Here is an 18,853-nt window from a genome sequence, read left to right on the forward strand (position 1 = left end):
ATCAAACAATGACTTCAAGATGTTATATGGATTAGCATCTTCACCAACGATGACCCCACACTATAATCTCGAAATCAATGAGAAACCACAATAAGCTATATAAGCAAACAATTTTGTCTCTAATAAGTTCCTTCAAGCGGTTTTCCATTAACATGGTGTTAGTGAACTAACATTACTAATTAATAAATATTCCTAAAATTGAAAAAACCCACAATCAATTTTAAAATTAAGATTAACCTTACGGCACAATCTCTTTAAAATACGAAAACTAGAAATATAAATTTAAAACTTTAACCAACATTATCAAAAGAACTAACAACCGTAAATAATGTCTTAAACTATTAATTAATAGTGTGGATTTATTCAATTTGAACAATGAAATATTTATTGATGCTCATTTTAACTTGGTACGATTACCTTACAAAAATATTTTAAAAAATTTGAGACGTTAAAGGTTGTATATTTCCTGCAATCCTAATTACTAAAACACATGAATGGATGCTTCTGAGTTATTATGGTTAATGCATATTTGTTGAGGGACTTAAGTGGAATAAGTTAAAAGTTCATGGGTTGTATCAAAGATTATATGTGGCCGAACATGATTTATTTCAAGAAGAACAATTGAGCAATGAGTTTCATTAAAAGATATGGAGCTCAAGAAAGAAAGTGTCTTATGTATAGATGTAAAATCCATCTACATGAGTTAATTTGAAAAAAAAAAAGTTAAATATAAAATTCTAAATATTACAAGTTTGATTATATAAGAAAAAAATATTGAATTATTAAAATTAAAGTGTTTTTTTTTAAATTTAAATAAATAAATAAAGAAAACTAATAAGACTTTAATTTAGAAATTAGAAGGAAAGTCGATCAATGAAATTGATATATATTTATTTATATATTTGTTGCAATTATTATATTTAAATATTATGTGAAATTTAATAAAATGGGAAAAACCATAAAATGACATGTCAAAAAAAATTAATTTAAAATAACCACAAAATGACATGTGGCAAAATAAATGAGAGTATGACATGTGACAAAAAAGATCTTTATTTATTAGGATAGATTTGTCCCACGTCGAGTTCAAAACAGTTTCTTTCTTTACTATATCACCTACTATATATAGAGAGAGCTTATTGCACTGAGAGATTAGCATACACCACAAGAATAGTGGGCAATAGCAGCGACGTGTGTCGTCGCTAAAGGTATGGGTTGTGCCGCTAATACCTTTAGCGGCGACATGTCGCTGGTAATGAGTCGCCCGTAATGCTTCGTCACTAATGTGCATCTTGTCGCCGCTAATAGTGTATCGTCGCTGCTATTGGCTTATCGCCGCTAAAGCCTTTCTGTCGCCGCAAATACACGGTCCCTGGTAATAGGGCACTGTCGCTGCAAAAGATGTCGCCACAAAAAAAAAATTGGTTTTCTTATTTAACATTAAATTTATAAAAAATAATATAACATTTATAAAATCTGATAAAGTTTTATAGAAATATTAATCCATACACAACCAATCCAAAATATTAATATTAATCCACAATCCAAAATATTAATCCATACCACAACCTAAAGTATTCTTCCAAAATTACAAAATATTTCATAAAATCCTAAAGTAGCTACTGGTCTTCATCATTTCCTTCATTATTATTTGGTGGCGGCAATGAGCGAAACCACTCTTCCAACGCTGCAGAACATGTCGGGTCCTTTAGTATCGTTTGCATCATTTCCAACTACAAAGAAAACAAAATATATTGCCAACATATCATAATAGCATTATACTTTCCAAAAATTACCAAAATAAAAAATTCCAACATATATAACTATAATCAACATATCATTATAGCATTCTACTTTCCAGATACACTTAAACATACATCACACAACATATCATTATAGCATTTTACTTTCCATTCTAGCATTTACTTTCCAAAAATTACGAAACTACAGAATATCAACATATCAAATCATAACCAACATATCATTATTGCATTCTACTTTCCATTAAAGCATTGTACTTTCCAAAAATTACCAAACTATAAAATATCAACATGTCAAACCATAACCATCATATCATTATAGCATTCTACTTTCCATATAGCATTTACTTTCCAAGAATTACCATACTACAAAATATAAACATATCAAACCATAACCAACATATCATTATATCATTCTACTTTCCATTATAGCATTTACTTAAACTAACAATTACCTGTGATTGTGGTGGTTCTTGTGTCACTGGTTGTTCCTGATCGTACATAGACACAACGGTAGGAGGTTTACGCCCAATGCCTCTGATATGTCTGCGTCGAATATCCAATATTCTTTCAAAACAATTTTTTACGTTAGTGCGTGTTAGACCGCTTGCTTCGGAAGAAGCTTGGGTTCGTTGGTTGATCTCCTGGAGTAAAGCATTCTGTATTTTTAAAAAATAATAAAAATCATAAAAATCAGATAACTAAATACCCTTGACGATATAAACACTTATATGAAAATACAAATTAACCACTTACGTATTGTTGCTCGACTGCAGGACTACACAATACCCCTTGGTGATTGGAATTAGCCTTACGAAAAGCTTCAATTCGACTGATATCCTATTTAACATTAAAAATTAGATTACTTATACTTTAAATAAACATTTAAATATATCATAACTTACTTCTTTGAAACATGCATTGTTGTACGAGCTCGACCCCCTCTCTTTACAACTACTTGTTTTGCACGGACTTTTGTGTTTGACGCCAAACGCCTTAAAAACTCTGACGTTTGAAAATGTTCGATTGCCTTCGCCCAATTTTCATGTGACATACCCTTGGGGGGTTGTTTATTACGGCTGGGATATCTGCAGGCCCCCCGATTTCCTTAAAATAAGAATGGGCTTTACTTTTTCTGCCTCTGTAAACTTTTGCAAGACTCGAATCAATGCTCCGCAACAATTGAGCACACTCTGGATCTATGTTAACCTTATCCAAATCAAATTTATTCTACAAATACAAAAAAGTTAGTTAATTAAATAACAATCACAACTAAACTTAAAATTTTATCCAAGTTACCTTAGATGCACAACTGTTGCATCCTTAATGCGGGGGAAACATTGTCCCAACCAGAAAAATATACGAGTGTTCTTTCTTAGGTCAGTTTGATTTGTATAGGATTAGAGTGTTTGTTAATGTAAAAGTATCTGAAGATATTTAACTAAAGTGTCTTCTTCTTATTTCTGGTGTGTTCATAAATTTTATCAAAATCTTTAACCATCATTATCAAAATTAAGAGCAAATTACACGAATGGCCCCTATGGTTTGGGGTAATTTGCGTTCTTGGTCCCTAACTTATTTTTTTTAACTTGGAAAGTCCCTACTATTTGTTTCGTTATGTGCTTGGTCCCTAATATTTGTTTTTGTTATGAGATTGGTCCATGTCTTACCTAAAAACATTATTAATTAAATAGGAAAAAATTGCAAGATAGGTAAGGTAAGGTGAGGGGGTTGGGGTTGAGATGTGTTTATTTAAATATTTTAAAAAATCAAGGGCAAAATAGTTTTTTTAGGTAAGACAGGACCAAGCGTATAACAAAAACAAACTGTAGGGACCCTCTGAGTTAAAAAAATAAGTTAGGGACCAATCACGCAAATTACACCAAACCATAGGGACCATTCGTGTAATTTACTCAAAACTTAACTAACAACCGTAAATACTGTCGTTTTGTTTTAAACTTCAGTAACTTATGATATCTTGAAAAATTCATCAAACTTGATTGTTTGTTGAAGTGGTTGAATCGATTGGTTATTTTCTTCCTAATGGAGTTTAAGCTTAAAACCAAACCATATAATATAACAAAAAGAGTTTTTGTTCAATTCAAATATATTTTCATACGGATATCTTTCAGGAACTACAATCCAAAACCATTAAACTGCAATTATCTACTACAATGTAATTTTCTCTTAGATAATCAAGGAAACAAAAAAAAAGACACTTTATTGCTGTGACAACCAAAATCCCCTTTAAGTCGCACGTAAAAGCACGCCAACCCATGTATGGCGCACACTTTGTTGTTGAAAGTCACCTATGGAAGGAGTTCTCTACCCCTCAGGTGGAAGTATATATGGATGTGTACATCAAACATCTCCCCTTACCCCACGACCTAATGGGAATTGGGCATAGTAATAGTTGTTGTGTTAACGTGTAACATGTAACCATATACACAATAATCTAGTGCAAAAAAACAAAATGTGTAAGAAAATTCTACACACGTTCATTTGCGTTGTTTTCATGAACTACAAACCCAATGTTTTCCTCTCAGCTAACTTTGAGTTCAAATCTTTAACAAATGGAGTCCCTTTATTTGTCGACGCTTTTTGCCACCATGTTAAAAGTTCATCCTATAATTAATAAAAGACATAAAGAATTAAAAAAAGATGGCAAATGCCATCCATGTTTGAACTTGAGATCTTATTAATGGATTCTCACTCAATTTACTCTTCTTTTTATTAAGTGTGGAGTAAATTACACGAATGGTCCCTATGGTTTAGGGTAATTTGCGTGTTTGGTCCCTAACTTATTTTTTTAACTCGGAAGGTCCCTATTGTTTGTTTTTGTTATGCGCTTGGTCCCTGTCTTACCTAAAAAGACTATTTTACCCTTGATTTTTTTTAATTTATTTAAATAAACACACCCCAACCCCACCCCCTCACATTATCTCACCTACCCTAACATTTTTTCATATTTAAATAATAGTCTTTTTAGCTAATTAAGGACCAAACACGTAAAAAAAACAAACAGCAGGGACCAAACGCGTAACAAAAACAAACAACAGGGACCTTCCGAGTTAAAAAAATAAGTTAGGAACCAATCACGCAAATTACACCAAACCATAGGGACCATTCGTGTAATTTACTCAAAAATTAACTAACAACCGTAAATACTGTCGTTTTGTTTTAAACTTCAGTAACTTATGATATCTTGAAAAATTCATCAAACTTGATTGTTTGTTGAAGTGGTTGAATCGATTGGTTATTTTCTTCCTGATGGAGTTTGAGCTTAAAACCAATCCATATAATATAACAAAAAGAGTTTTTGTTCAATTCAAATATATTTTCATACGGATATCTTTCAGGAACTACAATCCAAAACCATTAAACTGCAATTATCTACTACAATGTAATTTTCTCTTAGATAAGCAAGGAAACAAAAAAAAAACACTTTATTGCTGTGACAACCAAAATCCCCTTTAAGTCGCACGTAAAAGCACGCCAACCCATGTATGGCGCACACTTTGTTGTTGAAAGTCACCTATGGAAGGAGTTCTCTACCCCTCAGGTGGAAGTATATATGGATGTGTACATCAAACTTCTCCCCTTACCACACGACCTAATAGGAATTGGGCATAGTAATAGTTGTTGTGTTAACGTGTAACATGTAAACATATACACAATAATCTAGTGCAAAAAAAAATGTGTAAGAAAATTCTACATACGTTCATTTGTGTTGTTTCCATGAACTACAAACCCAATGTTTTCCTCTCAGGTAACTTTGAGTTCAAATCTTTAACAAATGGAGTCCCTTTATTTGTCGACGCTTTTTGCCGCCATGTTATAAGTTCATCCTATTATTAATAAAAGACATAAAGAATTAAAAAAAGAAGGTAAATGCCATCCATGTTTGAACTTGAGATCTTATTAATGGATTCTCACTCAATTTACTCTTCCTTTTATTAAGTGTGGAGTAAATTACACGAATGGTCCCTATGGTTTAGGGTAATTTGCGTGTTTGGTCCCTAACTTATTTTTTTAACTCGGAAGGTCCCTATTGTTTGTTTTTGTTACGCGCTTGGTCCCTGTCTTACCTAAAAAGACTATTTTACCCTTGATTTTTTTTAATTTATTTAAATAAACACACCCCAACCCCACCCCCTCACATTATCTCACCTACCCTAACATTTTTTCATATTTAAATAATAGTCTTTTTAGCTAATTAAGGACCAAGCACGTAAAAAACAAACAGCAGAGACCAAACGCGTAACAAAAACAAACAATAGGGACCTTCCGAGTTAAAAAAAATAAGTTGGGGACCAATCACGCAAATTACACCAAACCATAGGGACCATTCGTGTAATTTAGTCTTAAGTGTGCAAATAGATTGTTATCTGATACTTGATGTTTAAAAGATATTTTAAGAAAATAACGATAAACTTGGAAAATAAAAGGAAAAAATAAAAACGAGGAAAGCCTCGTTTTTCTTACTATCTCAACAATGAAAAACGATAGCTTACCTCCATAAAATCGCAATTAGAGACATATTGACTTTCTACCAAGCATTCAACACCTCCAACTTTAACAGGAATAGGTTGCTTCAGACCTCTCCATGGGTTTTCTCCTTGTAACCCTACAACATCATGAAGATGTATCAATGTCATACGATTTGTTGTTCACAATACTTTTTGTTTTCGTCTTACTAACAGGTATTTAGCTATAAAATGATTAGTTAAAGCTTCTATTAATTAGACAATGTATCAAGTCATGGAGAATGGAGGGAGTGATACTTTGACATGGGCATATTATAGTTTAATCCACCACATATGGATAATTACAAATAGGACCCTTGAGAATTGTCATGGGCAATCTTGATTCTTTACACTCATTAATGGCTTCCTAGAGTGGCATTAAACCAAATTCTCGTACAAGTATGCCTTCCAAGAACGTTACATGAGCATATTATATGATTATTGTTCTTGGACATATTATTCTATTTAAATAATTAGTATCAAATGCGAGGAATAGCAACATAATTTTTTTTTACTTTTATTGTAGCATGTGACTTTCATTTCTTCCGATTACAACATTGTATTTTTAAAATACGAACGATTACAACAGGAATCAAAATTTATGGATATAATTGTGTAGATTTTTTTGATTATTTAAAGCATGAAGTCCAATTTAGAAATAGATTGAAAACAGCATGACATAATATACAAAGAAATGAAAGTACGATTTTTAAAAATAATATGAAATGAATACCTGTTATGCATGCAACATAGTACCTTGATCCCCCTGCTCCCTCTGCCCAATTGGCAACCCGTAAACGTAGAAAATACCCATCTAAATGTGCAAACGACAATCCAGAATTCGTCCACCTGGCATTACATAACACAATATTCATGTAAATCCACTTCAAAAATATCAAGCAAATAGATAAAAAAAAATTGAAGATCTTCTTACTTGAGGATATCTGTACGTAATAACCTAAGCCTCCTTATAGTGTCAAAGATATCTTTTGGTGCTTCTTTAGTTACTCTTTCATACAAACTTATATGTTTCACAACACCCTTGACCTCTTTCTTTTTTATATTTAGAAAATCGAGGGATTCATGACTACATTTGTCAACTTGTGTTATTGGTTCATGTGCCTTCACATCTTGTAAAGGGAGAGAGCGAAAAACACTTTGAAATCCCATTTTTCGGCTCTCTAAACTCTGGGTTTTGTCACAAACACTTTGATTCTCTTGGGATTTTAAACCTTTCAACATATTTGATATCCAGTTCATGAAAGAAACATCATTTCCAACATGGCGTTGCTTCTTTATTACACTAGTTCCAAGAACCAATTGTTGTTCAAAGCTCACTCTCCTCTTCCTTTTAGTCAACAAATTACCACTTTTGCAACTTTCCATGCTTCCATGGTTATCAACCTTGTGTTTCTCATCTTGGGTATTTTCAAGAGAAGGGTCGTTAATGCAACCATCTTTTTCAATTTTAACATTACCCTTTTCAACATGTTCTTGAGGCTCACATTGAGTCAAAGGTTCGATTTTCAAAGGTGATTTAATATCAGATTCTGACCCATCAACACAGCTAGCCATTTCCTCTTCAGATACATGTTTAGATAATTGTTCGGATGCTCTTTGGTGTTGTGGACCTACAAGAAACCATATTCAAGTTGAGAAAACAAAAAGGTCAACCCTGTTCACATTTTACCTCTTGAGGTCAAATGTGTTTCCGAGTTTTTATTTTATGCTTTGGTAAAAAAGTTACATTAATTGTCTTTGTATATATATTATTTTTCATAAACTTTAGCATAGTCGTCATAAAAAAAGTTTCAAGTGATTTCACTATGGGCTAAATGCAAGATATAGAAATGTTCTTTCTAAAAGTTTCATTAGAGCATTGTATTTTCAATTCTTCTGATTACAACATTGAAGTTTCAAAATATTTCTTATTAGAAAATTGTAATGTGAAAATGTAGTAACTATAGCAATAGGGTAACCAGTTTAAAAGATAGGAGGTTACCACTTACCATTGCTATAATTCCATAGATAGTTTAAAAGATAATATCAATAAATAAAAATACATTCTTGTAATAACAATAAGTTAAAATACAATGTTATAAAACACGTTTTGGCCAAAAAATAATATTTTTTGTAAAAATGAGTGGTTACAAATTGGGTTATTTCGAAGAAAAAAAAGTTTTTCTTACCCCTTTCCTTGTTTGTTAAGGTTGGATTTCATTACAAAAACGATGGTTTGTTTACAACAAATATTCAAGTATAATAGATAGCTAATTATTTTTAAAATTACTTAAAAGTTAAAAGAATTCACCACTAATATCACTTGGGCCATTGTCCCACATAAAACACGGTTTCTTCTCGACAAATTTGATGCTTAAACCTATTCGTGGAGACCAAACTAGCTCGGCTAATGTATCGGACCCCACAAAAGGCATCATATCTACCCTTGAATTTGCATTTGCACCTGCACCTGCAGCCATATTACTATTTTGCCACTGGTTAGTAATATCGACTGCGAGACCTAAATTTGTTGTGGTATCGTTCATATATGTCATTAGCCAAATATTAAAGCCAATGAGAAATCCTGAAATTGGAAGTGAATTCAAGTTGAGATTCAATATGTAAAATTGTAAATTGTAATCAAAACCTCATATACACAACAACTTAGAGTTGGTTCGTTTATGTTAAGAAATTATAGTTTCAATGATAATGCTGAGCCACTATTACTTTTCCACCATGGTTTTAAGTTGATCTAGAGGTTATTGGGCTAATCTATAACTTTGTGCTTGGGGTGTTTCAAAAATGATTCCTCATGTATTTGATTTTGCTATTATAGTGCAATTAATGAGCTTTTTATTTTGTTATGCTCCAACCTAACAACAAATCCCATTTTTTGCAAAAAATTACTCCAACCCAACACAAATTGTTGTACTATTTTGGTGTTAAACTTTCATGTGTACAATTTCGTTTTTCCAGTTTGAGTTTACGCATTTGTGGTTAATTTAATTTTATAGTTATATTTTAACTATAATACTTGTTATTTTGTTTTTTTTTGACCAACTCCTAAACTATACCAATGGTTTCCAACGAGACTGGAACACTCTAATTCTTTAGGGGAGGAACAATTTTATTTTTCTTTCCATTTTATGATACTCATGGGTTATAAGCCTTTTGGTGTAAAATTTGTTACTTGTAATAGTATGTTATGAATTATTTTTATTCGTATAAGTTATTTAGTTATAATTGTTTAATTATATAGTCTATAAATTTGTTGTAACAAAAAAATGTAAGACAAATATGTAAAAAGCTTATAAATAGAAGGGGTATTGTTCAAATTTTCAATAAGATAATGAAAATGAATGTTACTTGGAATATTATATTTGGTGCAAAAGATGGTTGAACCGGTTGAAGATTAATCACGTTTGCACTAAATATTACTTCACTTTGGTGCAAAAATGATCTTGTTCATGGCCTAATAAAAGATAGACGGATACACCATCGACTCCAATCAAATGAACTTTATTAGTATAATAGAGTGATCAATACGTTCTTTACCATTTTCGACATTTTCTTTCATCTTGCTATATTGATTTTCTAAACACTATCTCTATTTCTCAAATTACACCACTAATCACATCTTTATTTATTCTTATATCATACAAGTATTTTATCCATGATTGAAGTCCGCCTTTTTGACTTTGAGTTAGGGTTAAGTTCTAAGTTATCTAAAGAACAAATGATAAAGTGAAAAACCGCATCAAACTATAATTATACATAAAATAAGAAGACATGTAACAATAACTATTAGACCAAAAGGCTTCTAGGCCAATGGTATCGGGTGTTGTTCACCCTCCGTGAGGTTGAGGGTTTAAGTCTCGTCGTGGACATAGATGAAATTAAGAAGTAGTTGATGAATAAAATAGATTGCCATTAAAAAAATGTAAGAACGAATATTGATCAAATATATATGAATATAAAGAAAGCGGATCTAGCTATCAAAAATCAATATCATCAATTGATGTAACTACTTTGATAGATAATTTTGTTTTAACTAAAAGACATTCGGTCTAAAGGTATCAAATGCAGGCCCAACCTTAGTGGTGGGCAACCCAAGCAGTCGCCCAGAGCCTATTTCTCTAAGGAGCCAAAAATTCATAAAGTATATGGTATAATTATATATAGAAAAAACTAACTTATCTAAAAATGCTATGAGAAATATTTTTCTTTAAATTTGTTGTTTTCGTAATGCTTTGACCATATTTTTGTTTTTGAATAATAATAGTGAATTTTATAACCGTATGTCTATTTTCGATTTAATTTTTATTATATTTATGACTTTGAGAGACTATTTTTTCTTTTCGTCTTGAGTCTACTATATCTTTGAACCAGAACCGACCTAGATGTGTTTGAAATGTATTATTTTTTAAATGGTTGAGGGTTCATGTCATATGACACGCAAAATGTAAAGATTTAGAAGTAAAATTATATAAATGTGAAAGCTCAATTCAAAAAAAAAAAAACAAAATAAATATATTTTTTATTGGAATCTTTCACAGAAAGGAAATGTTTTCTATTTTTGACAACCACCCAAAAAAGGAAATTATTCCAAGTTCAAGAAAAAGCATTTTTAAATTATCACAATTGAAAAAAAAGAACCAAGTCATCTTAATATTTTCAACTCCTGAAAGAAATAAACCTAATTACCTTTGCATCCCGAAAATTTTTCCAAAATTTTCATCTTATATATTACTGGACCATTGATTGTATTTCAATCTTATTTTTTCCACCCTTAGATCAAATTGCTGACATCATCTTCCCCATATGGAATGTATTTAATTTCAATAAATGTTTTCCAATCATCAATCAATAACTTACATTCGTTGAAATGGAATGTATTTAATTTCAATAAAAGTTTTCCATATTTTACATCTTGAATTTTCAGTTATGAAGATTTTAATATGGTCAATTTTAAAAACATATTACTAACAAATCATTTCAATCAAAGCCTTAATATCAGCCATTAATATAAATCCGTTTATATTAGTAAACCATTAATATAAAATCTTTTTTTTTGGAAATCATTAATACCGAAAAATCATATTCAAATTATCACATACATATACGATTCATCATTGAATCCGCGACTCACATTTATTTTCAATCGTTTCTTTTCTTCAAACTTTCTCCTACAACATCGTTAATATTGCTTATAACTTCCATCATCATTCTCTGCTATAAACATTCGCTCTTGTACACTAGAAGGTCAGTACCTTCTTTCGCTTTTTATATTTTTTTCGATTATTTTTTGTTCCTATATCAAATGTATGTATTCATATATTTCGATTTTCTTTGTCACAAATTACATGAAATCAGTTAACTACTTTTCTGAAACTTTTCAAATAAACATGAAAAGATATTAGGTACCTTTAACAAAACAAAAATTAACTATATTGGGAACTGACATTAATTACGAAAATGTTACTTTTATATATTAGAGATGATTATGATTTTTTTTTTAATTTTTATGTCATAAGAATCCAGTTAATTTTGGCATGATTTTAAAATATCATTGAAATTATTATGTTTTTGTATATCATATCAACCTAATTTTTTATCTTTGTATAGTAACAATAAAATTTATTAATTTACACAACAAATATAGATATTTCAAATTTTGTAATATTATTATACCTTACAAAATACAACTCCCTCCAAAATAAATTTTCGCTAGTAATTTCATCCACAATTTCAACAAATTTAAATTTGTATTTTCTTTATATAATTTTTTTTAATGATCCTGATTTTTTTCTCCAAAAGTATATCAAACATTTACGTCTTAGATAATGCTGCCCTATTATAATTATTATTTTCCAAAAGTATATCCGTTTAATGAGGAATTTGATATAATAAAGGAAGTGAATGTTAATTAAAATGAGATATATATTCCATAATTATTACATGAGTTTATTAAAAAAATTAATATCAAGGTGTAAACATTAAGCATTTTTAAAGTGAAATTTCAGAATACATACAAACGATGATGTTGTACAATGAAATATAAAATTGAATAGACTGAAAAAAAAAACACTATTAAAGCAGTCAATCATGAAAATAACATAGTTATGAAAAATTATAAAGTAAGATAAAAATTATAAGATATTAGGAGATGTGTAAAAAGTACATTTAGTAAAAGCGTTACGGTTATTAGAAAAAATAAGACCGTTAATATTAGTGAAAATACAATATATAAACTAAATTATCACAATAGTAATGAAATCTCATTATTTGATATTTCATATAATTGAAAGATATATCAAATTACATTGATGATATACTAAAATTATTCAAAGTTGCGCCAAAACTAATGCAAAGTTCTTGCGAACACCAAATAAATAAGAACAAACATAAAAGCTAGCATTTATATTTATAATCAATTTAAAATAAACCAATCATGATTTAGAAAAGAATCTTCATTGATGATATACTAAAATTAAATCTATATAACATTTAACATTTTATAAATTATATTACATAACTTTATTTGAATAAATGAAATAGTTGTCGATATTTAATGCAATAGAAAAAACGGTATATTGGTTGTCAATATATGTTTAAATTAGGTAACATTATTATGCAAGGAACGTTTAATTAAAATGCTTATAAATATATAAATATCATAACTATATGTGACGAGGAAAGTCGTTCAACTAATAAAACAAAAAATGATGTCTACAAAAAGATCTTTCAATGATTATATATATTTATCGTTTTCAATGTATTTTCTACACATTTCAATAATATCAATAACCATATATTTTTTTATAATCATTATAAAATATCTATAAATGATTATATGTTTTTTTTATGTGTTTCCCGCGTTTAACACGGGCTATAATCTAGTTAAATTAACAAAACAAAATTGGGATACAAAGAAAAAGAAAATCAGGTTCAAATTTGAAGATGGAAATATATCAATACCCAATTGAACAAAAATCAGAAAACCCCAAAGAAAAAGCCAATAATTAGCTGACATCCATGAAATGTATTCAGATCTCTATTAAAACTCCAAAATTTTATATAAAGCTATAAACATCAAAACTAATCACCTTAAATTACATAAAACGTACTCAATTTTTCCAGGTGACTTTAACACACACATACACACAAAGGTACACAAAGAAAGAAAAGAAAAACACCCTGATTTCAGATTATATTTACAAATATACTCATCACCCATTAAAATCTAGAAGAAATGGTGAAAAAGGACTCACCTTACACGCCACACGACCATGAATCGGTTGGTTCTCTCTGAAAAGTCAAAACCCCAATGGTTGACCTTCTTTTTGTATTGAACTGACTACTGGTTTTTCTGAATTTAGAAAATAGTCAAAACACAAATGGAGATAAGACTTCTATGGGTTTTTACGAAAAGAAGAGAGATAGATGAAAAGAGTTTATACGCCGGGCGTCACGATACTAACAGTGACATGCATAAAGTTGCTTTTAGTAGTGTGGTTGATGACGTGCCACATGGAGACTTGTGAATTGTGAGAAAATTTAGAGAATACTTACGACATTTATGAATCACCGACTGTTTATGGTCCCAAGCTCACAATTCATAAATGTAGTATTTTCAGGAGTAAATTACACCAATGGTCCATGTGCTTTGGGTTAATTTGTGTAGTTGCTTTTTAACTTTTTTTAAATGAACCATCCTTATGGTTTTTTTTTTCTTCGTATTTGGGCTCCTGACTTGTTTAAAAAGATTATATTGTCCTTATCGAATTTTTTTTTGTATTTTCCTTAATTTTTAATATTCAGCCATTTTCTGTTTATTATTATAAAATTAGTAAAGCGGACTAACGTACAAGGACTCCAAAGCATATGTACACCCCTCAATAAAACTTGGTCATTCTCACTAATCAAATGAAAGCAGTCCCCAATACCATTGTTCCTCTCTTTTCTAGACAACACCGGTGAGCAACATCATAATCCGATCACACATCAAGCACTTTCGGAGACCCCAAATCAGGCGAAAACAAAATCTGACCTCACATTGGATATCATCTTCAACATGTTAACGGAAGATATCATCCTCAAAAGGGCTCTATAAATCAAGACCGATATTCTCTAAAATCAAAATCCATCATCAAATAAAAATAAACCAAATGTCATATCTGATCACGATGGGTATTATCTAAACCCGATGGATTCGAAATTGTAATTCAAGAATTTAATTACATACGAACCTCCATTACAGGCTCATTTTCCAGATTGAAGAATCCGATGGCATAGTTCTTGGATTTGGGGAATGAGTAAATTATTTTTTTAAACTATTTTTTTCTTTTTATTATTTGCCACTTCAATTTTGATTAAAAAAAGTCAATACACATCGACGGAAGGCAAACGGGCAACAAACTGCGCCGCTAGCCCTTTCTGGATAGCAAAACTAATTATTTTGAAAACAACATATGTGAATCTAGGAGATACAACATTAGAATGCATGACATGTTGGACTCTGTTGAGGAGCTACATCGTCTCTGGTGCGACAAAACCAAAGGTATCAAAGACAAAAGGTATAAACACATGTTGCTTTTCTATGCATCCATTCTCGTGCTTTGCCACTTTGCACGCAGCGGCTTTTAAAGCAGCATGCCCTGCTGTGAAACCCCCGCTCCTCAAACCATCGAGAGGGGAGACCCCAGTAAGATCCATACAAGCGTGCTTCCCTCATACCCATCCAAAGAACAAAATGTCAGCCGGCCTGAGTGTGGATCATCCATCTAGCGGGTCCGTCAAAAAGTTCATTGGTATTTCTCTCTCTTTCTTCACGGAAATACCAGCACGTCGACAAGCTTCAAAGAGAACATCCCTAACCAAATCATGTCGATACTTGAAACCAGGGAGCTCTCTACAATGAACCTCATGTTCCCTAAAAGTAGCCAAACATGCCTTGCGGCAAATTGGGCATATCTCATCAATCGGGAATAAAGGAATCATGAGGCAGTAACGAAGGATAGTTTGGTGCTCCACAGGAGACATATGATGGTCGAGGCCATCAATAAGATGTGGTCTTGTAATGTCCAATATTAGGCCCTCGAGGCTACAAATGCATAGGATGAAACCTCGTATGTTGAGTACAAACCCAAACCACCGAAACGAATAGGTAAGGAAGCCATCCGCCATTGGATGTCTCCAAAAAAGGGCTTCCACATATGTCACAACTAGCATTTTAGAGCTAGAAATTTCTGTCCATGTACAAATAGTTTCTTCATGTAACTAAGTGACACTACGAGTAATACAAATTAACTTCAATGTTATCTAAGTTTATCCATCCCAAAATGTCGACTCAAGTCAAAAATTCCTCTTGTAAGCCCAAAATCCAACCCAGTAAGCTAAATCCACTCAACTTTAGGCCTTAGCACAAGTTTTCTGAGTCCAAACCTCCTAATGGGCCAAAACTCTTTTATTGGACCTAATGGGCCGATAACCTCTCAACTTGGCCCTTTTGGGCCTAAATCAATAATTGGTCCATAGTTGGGCCAAAAAATTCTTATTTAACATAGTTTTGGGCCGTAAGACCCTTATTGGGCCTTATTGGGCTGTGAGGAATTATTTCAAAGCTTAATGGGCCAAATATCTCTGTTAGGAATAATTTTAGGCCAAAAACTCTTTCACTAAATCTCTTTGGGCCGAAAACCCATATATGGGCCCTAATGGGTCAAAAATTCTTATTGGGCCCATGTATTCTCGAAATTGCCTTCAAGCCCAAGAAACATTTTCCCTCCTTAGGGCCGATCGAATATAAAAAAAAAACAAATGAGAAAAAGGGGGGGGGGTTGACTTTTGGGGGTGCCACCTCCATATAGTACATCATGTATCTATGCATTTACCTTGCATACTTCTATGCAAGGGATTATTAACCCCCATGTATTAACACTTTAATCCCTCTTCCCTCATCCCTCTAAAAATAAGCCAATTCCTCTCTCTCTCTCTCTCTCTCTCTCTCTCTCTCTTACCCTCCCATTCATTTCAAACTTCACTCACTTCTCCTCTCCTCTCTAAACTTCAAGTGCTCTCTCACTCCTTCCTCCAAGGAATCGTGGGTTTGGTGTGTGTGTCTCAAGAAGTTTCCTTCAAACATTACATCCTTGGTAAGATCCTATCAAACTTATGAAGTTTTATTTACAAAATCTACTAAGAGTATTCCTTATACAACACCATTTTCATGTTTAGTTTCCCTAGAAACAACCTCAACTTCAAAAATCTCCTCAAGGAAGCACTCTAGGCCGAAAAGCTCCTACACTTTCCTCTTTAAAACCGAAAAAGCCCCAAGATGAGCTTCATAGCCATTGTTTTTCGAGTTTTCTTTCTTTTGAGGGAGGATACAAGTCAAATCTTGTGAAAGATCTATGTATATTTGCTTGCATGTGTATGTTTTGCATGTTATGTGTGTTGATATGTTGAAAATATTTTAGAACCCACCATGAAACTAAAGAAAACATAAAAGGGACTCTATTTGACAATAAAAATGAAAAATGGAGTATTTTTGGTCATCTTCAGTAAAGAGGGACAATTTTTGGCAATAAAAGTAAAAATTGGGTTATTCTTGAATATATATATAAATATGGGTCATTTTTGGACATTTTAATAAAAATAGGCCAAAAATTAACTATTTAGCAAACATGGGCCGTTTTTGAACACTTTTGTAAAAATGAGCCTTAAACGAATACTTTAGTAAAAACAGGTCATTTTCGACAATTTCGACATTATTGGGCCATTTTCCACATTAATAGTAATAATGGACCATTATTGACCTTTTGGATAATGTTGGGCCATTTATGAACATTTTAGTAAAAATGGGTCTCTTATAACTATCTGGGTAAAATTGGGCCTTATGTGACAATGCTATTTTAATTGGGCCTTACATGACAAATTTTATGTTAATTGGGCCTTTAGTGACAATTTAGTAAAAATTGGACCTTTCATGACAATTTCGGTACAATGGGCTATTTTTGACAACAATAGTAAAAATGTGTTATTTTGACACTTTCGGTAAAAATGATTATGTTCTTATCACCTATGGTTTGTAGTCGAAAATATACACTCGTAACATTATTCATAACGTTGAATAATGAAATTCAATATTCGCGTAAATTTCGTTAAGGCTCTTGTGAGACACTTCTTCACTCGTACCTACCTAGTGTACATAGGAAGTCCTGTATAACCAGAGTCTCCTGGAGGGAGAGCGGAATATTGTGTATAGATCTATAAGGGGTTGACACCCCCACACTTGAGTTGCTCGCTACAGCTAGACAGGTCAGTCTAGGGTGACAATTATCTTTAGAAACTTACGCCTGAAGAACGTCAAGACAGGCGCTCTCCTCATATTAGTATGGTTGTAACGACTCACATAGAGAATAACAATATTATACTAAAAATTTACGCAATACATACACTCTACATGTTTTACAAAGTACAAAACTACTTGCCACCTATTTTGCACTAATCATATCACTTGGGTCTTAGGGTTTTAAGACCACAATATCTCTTATAACAGAAAATATAGGATTTTCTGGAAACATTCTCTACGAAATTTTCAAACAAAGTAAACACAAGCAAATACACACGATTTATAACAAGACTCTCAAACTAGCTTTCCAGAAAATACTGGATTTTCTGGAATTTACAACCTATTACAAAGATTTTCTTACAAATATGCTTATGAACTCACCAACATTTTATATGTTGACACTTTTCAAACGAATTGTATTCTCAGGAATGCACTGAGCAGGTTTATCTCAGTCATAGACATTGGATATTTGTTGTATTTTTGATTTTATCATACATTTTGTTATTTTGGGATGTATTTTGTACACAAACAATGTTGTAAACCATGTATGTTGTTATCTTAATGTATGATGATGATGATTGCTATGTTTCAATTATATACAATTGTTATGATATTAAAAGATGAAGTCACCCGCCCCCAGATGTTTCCGTCGTCCTGGTTCGGGGGTGTGACAGATTGGTATCAGAGCATTGTTTATAGTGAACTAGCATATCTAAACATACATGATATGCAACTATAAACACAATGGGACTCAAATATTCTGAACAAAAATAAAATCCATACATCTGTGTATTAGGAGTATCGTTATGAAAAGAAACAATTAAAAGTCTTTAGAGGATTTGGACATCGAGGTTAAACTCAGGCAATTATGTAGTCGTATTGGGGATAAATATAGCTTGATTAACTATATTTATTCAAAATACGACCAACATGTGCTTGGGAGTGATCGTGGTGGGCAACGAATCTAAAAACTTACCAACCTTAGAACCAAAAGTTTTAAAGAATCAAACGTAAACAAATAAAATACCATAAGAGTATTTTAACATGCTATCCATTTTCCTGTATATATATATATATATATATATATATATATATATATATATATATATATATATATATATATATATATATATATATATATATATATTACCGTACAGACACTATGGATGGATTCTATCTTCCGGGGGATCCTTATGTTCCCAATCAGGGAAATA

General features: G+C 31.6%; 1 protein-coding gene across 4 annotated transcripts; it reads right to left on the reverse strand.

Annotated features, from left to right (window-relative positions):
• Positions 1–4,205: 4,205 nt before the first annotated feature.
• Positions 4,206–13,748, reverse strand: LOC145167637 (uncharacterized). 4 transcript variants are annotated; one of them, XM_079086875.1, is made up of 7 exons: positions 13,558–13,748; positions 8,598–8,756; positions 7,221–7,917; positions 7,020–7,135; positions 6,275–6,387; positions 5,480–5,608; positions 5,044–5,373 (listed from the first exon to the last, which is right to left on the reverse strand). In XM_079086875.1, exons 2-6 carry the CDS (start codon positions 8,722–8,724, stop codon positions 5,504–5,506), a joined length of 1,158 nt encoding a protein of 385 aa, XP_078943001.1. In that variant the 5' UTR covers positions 8,725–8,756; positions 13,558–13,748; the 3' UTR covers positions 5,044–5,373; positions 5,480–5,503. The 4 variants fall into 4 exon arrangements, with proteins under 4 accessions (XP_078942999.1, XP_078943001.1, XP_078943000.1 ...); XM_079086874.1 differs by having other exon boundaries at positions 8,598–8,770; XM_079086872.1 differs by having other exon boundaries at positions 8,598–8,870.
• Positions 13,749–18,853: the final 5,105 nt, after the last annotated feature.

Source organism: Lactuca virosa, chromosome 3 (genome assembly GCF_052849685.1).
Source record: "Lactuca virosa cultivar CGN04683 chromosome 3, Lactuca_virosa_CGN04683_v6, whole genome shotgun sequence".
NCBI lineage: Eukaryota > Viridiplantae > Streptophyta > Magnoliopsida > Asterales > Asteraceae > Lactuca > Lactuca virosa.